Here is a 9,699-nt window from a genome sequence, read left to right on the forward strand (position 1 = left end):
TCTGCAGAGAAAAAAGTCAGTAGGACTTGTTTTCTTCTTACCATTCAGAATATACAAACACCCACACCAGAATACTGCATAGTTCTGCCTTTCTCTAGTGATCAAGATACGCATTGCTCAGAAGAAGCTTTGTAACATTCAGCTTCTTCCAGAAACCCCAAGAGTGCTCTGTGCTGGGCTTTTTATGCACCATAACAGCTAACAGGCATTCTGGAAACACAGGAACAGAGCTGAGGAATACCAAGGAAAGAATAAAGTGAAAACAGACTGAACATCAAGAAAAAGAAATCATCTTACCAATCAACAGTAATTCACACAAAGCCTCCATTATTTACTTCACAACTTTATTTCAGTGGAAGTTATTGGTATAAAATTTAGTATCTAATTATACAGATATGAGGGACTTTCAGGGAAGCTTATTTTGTCCTCTTTAGTGTCTTTTGCAATTTGGTCCTCAGGCATGTTTCAAGAGGACAAATATTACATGTGTACCTTTAATTTCTGTACAAAAGCACTTCAAGTCTTTGTTTTGTTCTTCTGAGTACAATACCCAAAACATGCATATTGTAGACAATATAATAGTCAAGGAAATATTGTCCTTCTTTAAACTAAGGCAGTTAAAACCCCAAGAATATCAATTCAGTAATTTAGAAGAGTAAAAAGGCTTCCTCAGTGCTCATTTACTCTTTAAGCAAATAAGTAAGACACAGCCTCTTGGAATTACCAGATTTGATTGCTGTCATTATTGAAAAGACAGATTGTCAAGGACAGCATTTAATTATGTACATTTTACAATGCCACTAACCCATCAACTTTTGAATAAGAACGTCAGCATTAAGAACTGTGTAAACCTACATGCAAAAATTGCAATAGAATTTTTTTAATAGAACCAAATTGGTAAGTTTTTGGAAAGGATATTTCAACATTAAAAAGAAAAGTCTATTAAAATAAGCACTTCAAGTAACTTAAATACCTTTAGCAAACATGTCCAGCAAGAAACTTCCTGTAAAAGAAATTGTTCTTAGAACAAAAAGCTAACAAATGGCTATTTAGCCACTAATTTTTCAACACAGTGGTGGGTCTGTGTGAAACAATTTGTAATCTAAATAAAGCGAGTTCATTACAACGTTAAAAAACATACATTAAGCAGGACTGATTAACTATTGCATTTCTGTATTTACAAAAGTGCTTAGCATAACAAAATTACCTAAAAAAATATAAACTTTACCAATATCATTTGGTTCTATGTGTATTCCTAGACCTGCATTTGGAAAAAATAGTATTTACATTGCTAGATTTAGACAAGTTTCCTATAATTTTAAAAGAAATTTAACAAAATTCCCCCCACAAATGGACCCCTTTGTAAGTCAATTCATCTGGTTTGGCTCATTAGAAATAGAGCAGAAGCAAATTCTTGAGAACTGAGCAGTACAAATAATTCTAGCCATTGTCTGTGGCATTAGACCCCAAAACAGGCTGCCGACAAATTGGGCAAGTGGAATTTTCAGAAAGCCAGCGATCAATACAGTGAATATGAAACTCATGCATACAAGGTAACTGCCTTAGTTTATTCCCTGCTGCATATTCATTAATGCAAACACTACACGTTTTACTTCTTTCGTTTTCAGCGTGAATATCCCCATAGTTCCGCGTGGAAAGATTGTCAATCTGCTCTTTGGTTAAACCTCTTAAACGATCATCATCGTCATCTTCATTCAGCAAGAAGAAGTGGGCAAGTCGAAGTATGGGCAGTGTTCCATTTTCCACTAAGTTGTTCACATCTTGAGACTGCCTGTTATCTTGGTTCTCGTTACGGCGCCCATAGCGTTGACCGTCATCCCTCTGTCCATTTCTTTCCCTGCTGCCTTCTGCTGCATGTCTAGTTCTCGATGAAACCCCACTTGGATCACTGCTGTTTGCTGAACTTGAGTTATTCTGTGCATCTGACAAGGGATGACCACCTCTCTGCACTTCTGAGTTGGATTCAGTTTCCATTAAAGAGCTCAGTTCTCCAAAGCCCGTCATAATTTGTCTAAGGATTGAGCGAAGAGCCACTGATGAAGGTTCACCAAGCCCAGCTTCTGAAATACGACGGAGAGGTACCCGTATAGTGCTAACATAGGTTCGAATACCTGCCCGCTCTGATCGTGATATTGTATGCCGAAATCCCCCACTGTCACTTTCAAAGGTAACCGTGTTTTCTGACATTCCTACTCTAGAACGAGTTCTACTGGCAATACTGTCACGGTCTCTGTTTTCTCCAGGACGAATTCTTCTCACCTGGAGATCTAGTGTAATTGTTGGATGCCTTCTGACAGCAGCTACCGGCCTACTGGATTCCTCCTCTTCCAAAGTTATTCCCAAGGATGGAACTACACTGGGAAGTTGAGAAGCCTGAGTGTTGCCTCTTGCTTGCTCTTCAGCAGGCTGTGGAGAAGTCTGAGCTATCTGTCTTCTACTTCTGTTGACTTGCTGTGCATTTCTATCCTGCCTCTGACCCCGTTCCTCAGAGCGAACAGCATCACCTTGCCTTTGCAGCGGAGAGCGGCTTCGACTACTTAAGGTAGACCTCAGCCGCAGAATTTCTAGTCTTTGGTTTGTATTCATCTGAACATTTGTTCTCACTCTACCCCTTCTGACTCTTGTAGAAGTAACTCTTCCCAGCATTTCTCTCCGTTCACCAGCAGCTGCAGAATTACGTGTAGTATTATTTGTTTGGGAAAGGCCTGTCAACTCCCTTGTTCTACTCCTAAGCCTCCCTGAGACTGCATGAGAGGCTACTTCAGACCTTAGTGCCATGGCACGTCCTAAAAACCTGGTCCTTGCAGCTTCAGTGCTTGCCTCCCTTGCAGCCATGCTCCTTGTTCGTGGGGTTACTGAACTGGCAACTAGTTGACGTCTTCTTTCCAAATACAGTCTGGTAGCATCTATATCGACATACTCCTCGCCAGGAGTTTCAAAACTGTTATGATCATGATTTATATTGATTTCAAGACTAAAACGAAACTCCCCACTGTTCGGATTTGTTCGACTCACGGCTCTCCAGGTTTGGTTCCCACTCTGTCCACTGCGAGTGGCATTTCCCGTGCGACGAAATGTGTTAAGCCATTCGAACAAAGAGTCGCCATTTGAGTTTTCTCCGAGAACATCAGAATCTGAGAAACAAAGAATTGCAAAAATTCATATGACTGCATGCTCAGCATACTACGATGCACTCTAAATCCTCTGTGCTTGCTGGGCTCTGACTTCAGAAACGACACAGTAGCAGGACATTGCTGTTCCTTCCTTAAGCTATCAATCTGGGTGTATCCTAGTCAGCTAATTTTGATTCAGCAAGAAAAAGCATAATAGATTTAGTCTCCTTTTGGAAAGCATTTTTAAAAGTTGTTTTCCCTAAGCAGTGGAACAAATGATCAGAGAATCATAAAGGTTGGAAGGGACCTCTGGAGATCACCTAGTCCAAGCCCCCTGCCAAGGCAGGGTCACTTAATATGGCAAATATGAGCACTGAAGAAATGAGGCTGCACACACAGCATGATTCAGTTTTCAAGATTCTCCACAGAACTCTCTCTGCATTCCCCTTTTATTAGGGTTCTTTTGGTAAACAGCACCCGGTGTTGTCATTCAATTAACTAGAATTCCCATGACTTTTTGCAAACTCGGTGTTTTCATTCACACACTCCTTCTCAGCTCCAAGGCCGAACACTCCCTTTTGATTCCAGTTGAATGAATGCAGGTGCTGCTGCCTTAACTTGTTCCCACAACTTACAGCAGGTGACACAGGAACACATCCAGGTGGGATGCATGGTTTCAACAGATTTTCTCCTTTTGTGCAAATCTACTCTTTCCCTACTACAATATCCACCAGCTCCATTTTCAAATCTCCTCCAACTACAAGCCCAGTTGGTTAGTGCTAACTATGTGTATAAAGCAGGCCAATGGTCATGATAACAACGAAGGTTTTGCCTTGAAGGGATCAAATTACATTCCCCCTACTCCATCATCTCCCTATGTCCATGAAACCTGAAAGAACTTTGGTGTCTTCATTTCTGAGCTGCCAATTCCTCTCCTAAATCTGATTAGAACTGGACAAATGATTAAGCCAATATTACTGGGGAATTGAAGACAGAATGCACATAATATGAACAAGACTCACTTGACTGAAAGAAATGGAAATAAAACAACAAGAATTGCAACACAGTAGAGAGATTAACTATTTTCCAATTAACTTATTTTCCAACTGCTCTGATACATGGTAAAAACCTCTAAGAATTGAAGAATTAATTTTTTTGTGCTATTACATTTACTAACAAAGGAAAATAGGAGCAAATAATTTGTGGTCAACATAAATCAGTTTTCATCAAGTACTTCAAGTTTGTTTTCATATCATTAGGAAATCTCAAGATCTTACTTTTTAACAACTCAGAGAGGTGCAATGGACTAAAACAAGACTTGAGATAAGTCTCTCTTAAATATCTGTACAGAACAGCATTTATGCATCATGTACTATGTGTATCTCTATATATGAATGAAGAATGTTTACCTCCAACAGTTCTACCTTCACCTTCTCTGTTATCCAGATCAGACTGTGATGCCAGATGCTCCTTAGCCCCCTCCAAGCGTTGCTGCAACTCTTCTGCTGTTATTTCCCCTGAAATAATTTACATTTTGATAAAGCTGTTAGATAAGACACTATAACTGCCTCAACATAGCCATGCAGAAGTAACATTTTCTACCTTGAATGAAAATCTTCAAAAGGCAGATAACACTGATGTAACCAGAAAGAAAAGGGCACTAGTGTGAAACTATAATGCAGGTACACAGATAACAGAGGAAGTAGGTCCTGGGGTGGAAGATGAATATGTCAAGAATATGCTGGCTTTCAATAACAACTTAGAGGCCCCCAAAATTGCCACATATCAACAGATATACTTTAATGTACCAAATGTTAATTATTTGGGTTTGGATATTACCTGTACACAAAGATGCTACATTTGAAAATGTAATACTTTTGTTCCATATGGAGGTTTTTTCCTTTATACAGAGCCACAGAAGTCAAGCTACTTGAGTCATGCTACCACATGTGGTGCCTGACAGCAAGAGTGTTACTTCGCGTTACATCTTTTCTACTGAGGGTATCCACATCTTACCAGGAGTGCCAAGCAGGTTGCTGTCTCTCATTAACCTGTAATCTTCTTCGTTGAGCTCATTAATGAACTGGTAATAAGCCTCCTCCCTACCAAGGCGCTCCAGCTGTCGTTGTCTCTCATCTTCGCCACGACTACGCTCTCGTGAAGATGCCTGCTCATTGCCATTTCCTGCGCGGTGTCGAGAGCGATCCATAATAATAATGCTGAGCTGTCCTGAACAAAACCAGAAGGTTAGACTGCGCAGCAATTACAGTAAGAATTTACCTAATTTACAGTAAAGAGTTTCCTCTTTTCATTTTCAATGAAATTAGTTTAATAATAGCTAAAGATGATTAAAGTGAACCAAGCTCCATGTTATTTGTCAAGTCAAACAGAGAAGTTTATTATGCAAATGTTTTACTTGTAGTTTGCTCAAAAATAGTTTCAAGCCCCCTTTCCTCACTAAAAGGACCTATTGGTTGGTATGGCAACTTTAAAATAAAAAAATCATGACAGATTTTTTTTTTTTTAGCTAAGCAAGGATATTTTAGAAAGTTAAAGAAATAACATAAGATCTACATCCCTTCTTCCAAGTAAAATACAATAACAGTGTGCAGTATTTTACAAGATGAAGTATAACTGAAAACATGGTTCTCTAATTAATGGACTGCAATTACCCAGTGTAGACTTCTGACAACCACAAGTAAGGTAAGACTACATATTTCCATAGGGATTTCAGTGGGGTATTTCTATCGGTAATACCCTTTACATAGCACAAAGCCTATGGATTTATTTGTGGTGGAATGACTCTTTTGACATCTTTACATCATTTGTATATTTTCCTTGCACACTCTAATTCAAGGATTAGCTACCAAAGGAATATCCATCTCCAGAAAACAGGTGTAAAAGGAAAAGGGCTGTACTTCACGCATAGCTCTTCATCACTTTTCAAACACTGAACCAATGGGTCCACACTGTTAGAAGGCATAAATAACCTTCAATTTCTGTGCCATTACCACCTCTCTCCGATGTGGCCCAGCGTTGAGTCCTATCAGCATCTCAGACTGCTCCCCAGCTTTTCTATTTTCTGAAGAAAACTTGCTCTTCAACACTCAATTTAAAAGAAAAAAAAACATCCTTTCAATGCAGCTCCTTGTTTAACAAAAGGCATCTGTAACACCTGCTGAGGCAGACACCTGACAAAAGAGATCACTTTTCTACACAGATCATCAGGCCAAAAAATCCCAACCACAGGGCACCACTCTGCTTGCATGCGGGTTAAATACCTTTCGTTTGTTGTTTTTTTTGTCAATTCACACACATAAGAGTCACTTCAAGTTTAAATTATGGGGCAAACAAAGAACAGCATTCTCAGCACACTCCTGATCAGTAATTAGCCTTCACAGGACAGGTGATGAGACAACAGACCAAACAAACTGACTATTAGAAACACATTCAATTAAGAGCAAATCTTTATCAATGCTGCAAACAGATACAAAAAAAAAAAGTAAATCAGAAAGTGTATTTGCCAACAGCAGAAGCTGGCATACGTTTAATATACGTTTCTTAAATTCTTTGTGAGATCCATTCTGATGTATCCTTGGTCTCATTATTTTCCAGCCCATCTTACTTCCCCCTGCCAGCCCCTGGTAAGTGCACTTCTATACACCTCTTCCCAATCAGTCTTTCTACTCATCTTCCTCCTGTGTCTAACATTGCATTTTGATGCATTTAAAACTTCCCTCCCAGCTCTTTAACTCACTCAGATTTATTTTTTTTTTTAAGTAGAGTATCTCCCCTTCAAGACACTTTCCATTCCCATAATATTTGTGGGGAGGTTAAAATCACTGTTGCCCTCTGGGCTCAGCCTCACAAACTGTAGTTAACTGCTGACTTCCATTTCCCACAAGAGCTATGCTCAAATCAGGTCAATTCTCAAATCACACTTCTAAATACAAATTTCTCAGGTAGTTCTTTCTCTTACTACCCTGGGTTCCTCAAAACAATAGCAGTTCCCACCCAAGCCCCAACACCCCCCCATTAATTAGCACTATTATTACCTTGACGACACCCATCCTTTGACTATTATCATAACACCCAATCAATACCACACTAAATACTGAAGTGGCTCTGTCCTAGATGACTTACAACTTAACGAAGGTGAAGCAGGAAGGGGTAAGAGGACAGATAAAATTCATTTAGTTTCACTTGAGGTCGCTATTGAGACAAAAGCCTTAAAACAACTAACACATCCACAATGACCATACCTAGTCAAGCGACTTCATGGGAACATCAGTGTATTGCTACACGGAAGAAAATGATATATATATGTATGTTCTTAGAATGACAAGTACATCATATGTAGTCCCCCTCAAAACAAATTTAAGGTGTTTTTCAAAAGAAACGTTCTTTACTTTTCAGTTACCGTCCACAGAAAATCTGGAAATCTCTTTGATTTTGTGGGTGGTAGTAAAAAAAAATTACTCTTTTGTTGACAACTGTATGGTAGGATGATTAGTCACACTCTTTCAATGACTCACTTAGAAACAGTTAAGAAGTGTGAAGTGCTTGGTCGTCCCATCTGTTTAACATAACTGCACGGATGACAACTACTATCCTTATTTATCGAAAGCCATCCAAACTAAGTACTTTGGCACTTAAAATGTTTTACTTGTGAAAGTTGAAGGGTATTATCTGCATCAAAAATGAGGTACTTTGTCACTAAAATATTTCAGAGTATTGAAAAGTTGAAGGGTATTAAGTAAAAAACGGAAATCGAAATCCACTTATGACTCAGGATTACTCTTCCTTTGCAGAGACAGGACCCACATGCCAACAGTATACATTTTCTAGAATTTTCAACCTAAGATTTAGTCCTTATAATATATACCTTACAATTTTAGGTTTTGGCCTGTTTCCATGAATTACTACTCCTCCTGTTCAATTAGGTACTCATCTTCTGAAAGACTACCACCTGACTGTAAGGCGACTGACTACGGAGTTTAGCTGAGGAAACCTCCCCTCTGGCTCCAGAGGGCTATTTAAGCATTTCTGTCACACTGCAGCCTCCAGGCAGGATGATCTCACCGACTTCAAAAATTAAAAAAAAACCCAACAACAAACCAACCAAAACACGAAAATAAAAACAAAAATCAACCAAACCCAGAAAACCCCACGCACAGAGCCTGGGGAAGGAGGGAAGGAAGAAGAGAGAAACGAAGAGTCAGAGAATAATGAAGGAACAGCCCGCGGGACACCCAGCGCGACCCAACCCCGGTGCCTGGGCCCGCCCCTCCCCCCCCGCCGGCAGCAGGGCCTGCAGAGGCCAGCGCCGCGCCGGGCCCACGGTGTGCGGCCTCCCGGGCAGGACAGGGCAGGTGCCCGGTCGGGCCGGGGCTCTTGGGGTCTCTCCGGGCTCTGGCCCGGCCCGGCCCGGCCGCCCGTTGCCGTGGGGAAGGGGCGGGGAGGGCAGTGACTGACAGGGCTCCTGCCCAATCACCGGGCCGGCCCGCGGCCGTCGACCAATGGTGGCAGGACTTGGCAGCGCGTGCCCTCCCGCCTCTCTGCCCCCGGGGCTCCCGGCCGGGCCCGGCACGGACCGACTCCGACCCGGCCGCACCGCCACCCTCCGGCAATGCCCGCGGTCCCAGCTGCCCCGGCCGCGCCACCCGGTGCGGTAAACCGGCCCATGCCTGCCGCCCGCCCCGGCTGGGGGGAGCCTGCCGAGAGCGCAGCCGGGGAGACCCGAAAGCCTGTCCCTGCCTGCTGCCGGTGACGGCGCCGACCAGCCTGGCTTAACCCCGCTACGGGCTCCGCTCCGCTCCGCTCCCCTCGTCTCCCGGCAGCGGCAGGAGCCGCCTCCACCAGGACGATACCGACCCCTTGAGTGGACGAGCGGAGCGCGCTCCAGCCCCGATTGCGGTCCGGGCACCGGCTCCAGCTCCAATTGCGGTCCGGGCGACTACCGGCACCGCCGGCGCAGGTTCCGAGGGCGGGAGAGGACGGCCCCTGCCGCGAGCCCCGCCCGCCGGCGCACGCGCGCTTGGCACTTGACAATAACTCCCCTGAGGAGTAGGATTATGTATAATCGCTGCTCCCAGGCCTGCTGCTGTTGTAAAGGGGACGCCTCTCCGTTTTCTATGACTCTGCCTCTCCTTCCTTCCTTTCTGTTTACCTTCCTTTCTGCAGGAATCTTCTGCCTTCTCCATTTTCGCTAAAATTTTCAAAAAAATTAATTGCTTGGTCCCGTCACAGAGGCTGTTTCATCTCAAGCCGCAATTTTAGCAATTTTGATTTGCAGAGCCTTAGACAGAAGTTTTTCCACATGGGATGCCGAATCTTTCACAAATTTTGCATATGCTAATTGTGGATACATTGACATCCACAAACTTGCTCCTCTGAGTTGCGTCTGCAGATTGTCACAACGCGTGGCGGAAGCTGCCAGGCTACGACTGGAGCGTGTTTCACGTCATGCACAAACTCTCTCAAACTCTCTGAATCAGGAAAATGAGAGGATTTTGCGAGAAGGGTGCTTCAACTACGCAAAAGAACCTCATCCCTAGAATATCCA

The 9,699-nt window shown here is 42.8% G+C and overlaps 1 protein-coding gene across 5 annotated transcripts; it reads right to left on the reverse strand.

The window, feature by feature from the left end:
- Positions 1 to 327: 327 nt before the first annotated feature.
- RNF6 (ring finger protein 6) lies at positions 328 to 9,132 on the reverse strand. 5 transcript variants are annotated; one of them, XM_064645389.1, is made up of 4 exons: positions 9,009 to 9,132; positions 5,151 to 5,363; positions 4,544 to 4,651; positions 328 to 3,155 (listed from the first exon to the last, which is right to left on the reverse strand). In XM_064645389.1, exons 2-4 carry the CDS (start codon positions 5,341 to 5,343, stop codon positions 1,441 to 1,443), a joined length of 2,016 nt encoding a protein of 671 aa, XP_064501459.1. In that variant the 5' UTR covers positions 5,344 to 5,363; positions 9,009 to 9,132; the 3' UTR covers positions 328 to 1,440. The 5 variants fall into 5 exon arrangements, with proteins under 5 accessions (XP_064501459.1, XP_064501461.1, XP_064501462.1 ...); XM_064645391.1 differs by having other exon boundaries at positions 8,892 to 9,043; XM_064645392.1 differs by lacking the exon at positions 9,009 to 9,132 and adding an exon at positions 8,020 to 8,885.
- Positions 9,133 to 9,699: the final 567 nt, after the last annotated feature.

Source organism: Pseudopipra pipra, chromosome 2 (assembly GCF_036250125.1).
Source record: "Pseudopipra pipra isolate bDixPip1 chromosome 2, bDixPip1.hap1, whole genome shotgun sequence".
Classification (NCBI taxonomy): Eukaryota; Metazoa; Chordata; class Aves; order Passeriformes; family Pipridae; genus Pseudopipra; species Pseudopipra pipra.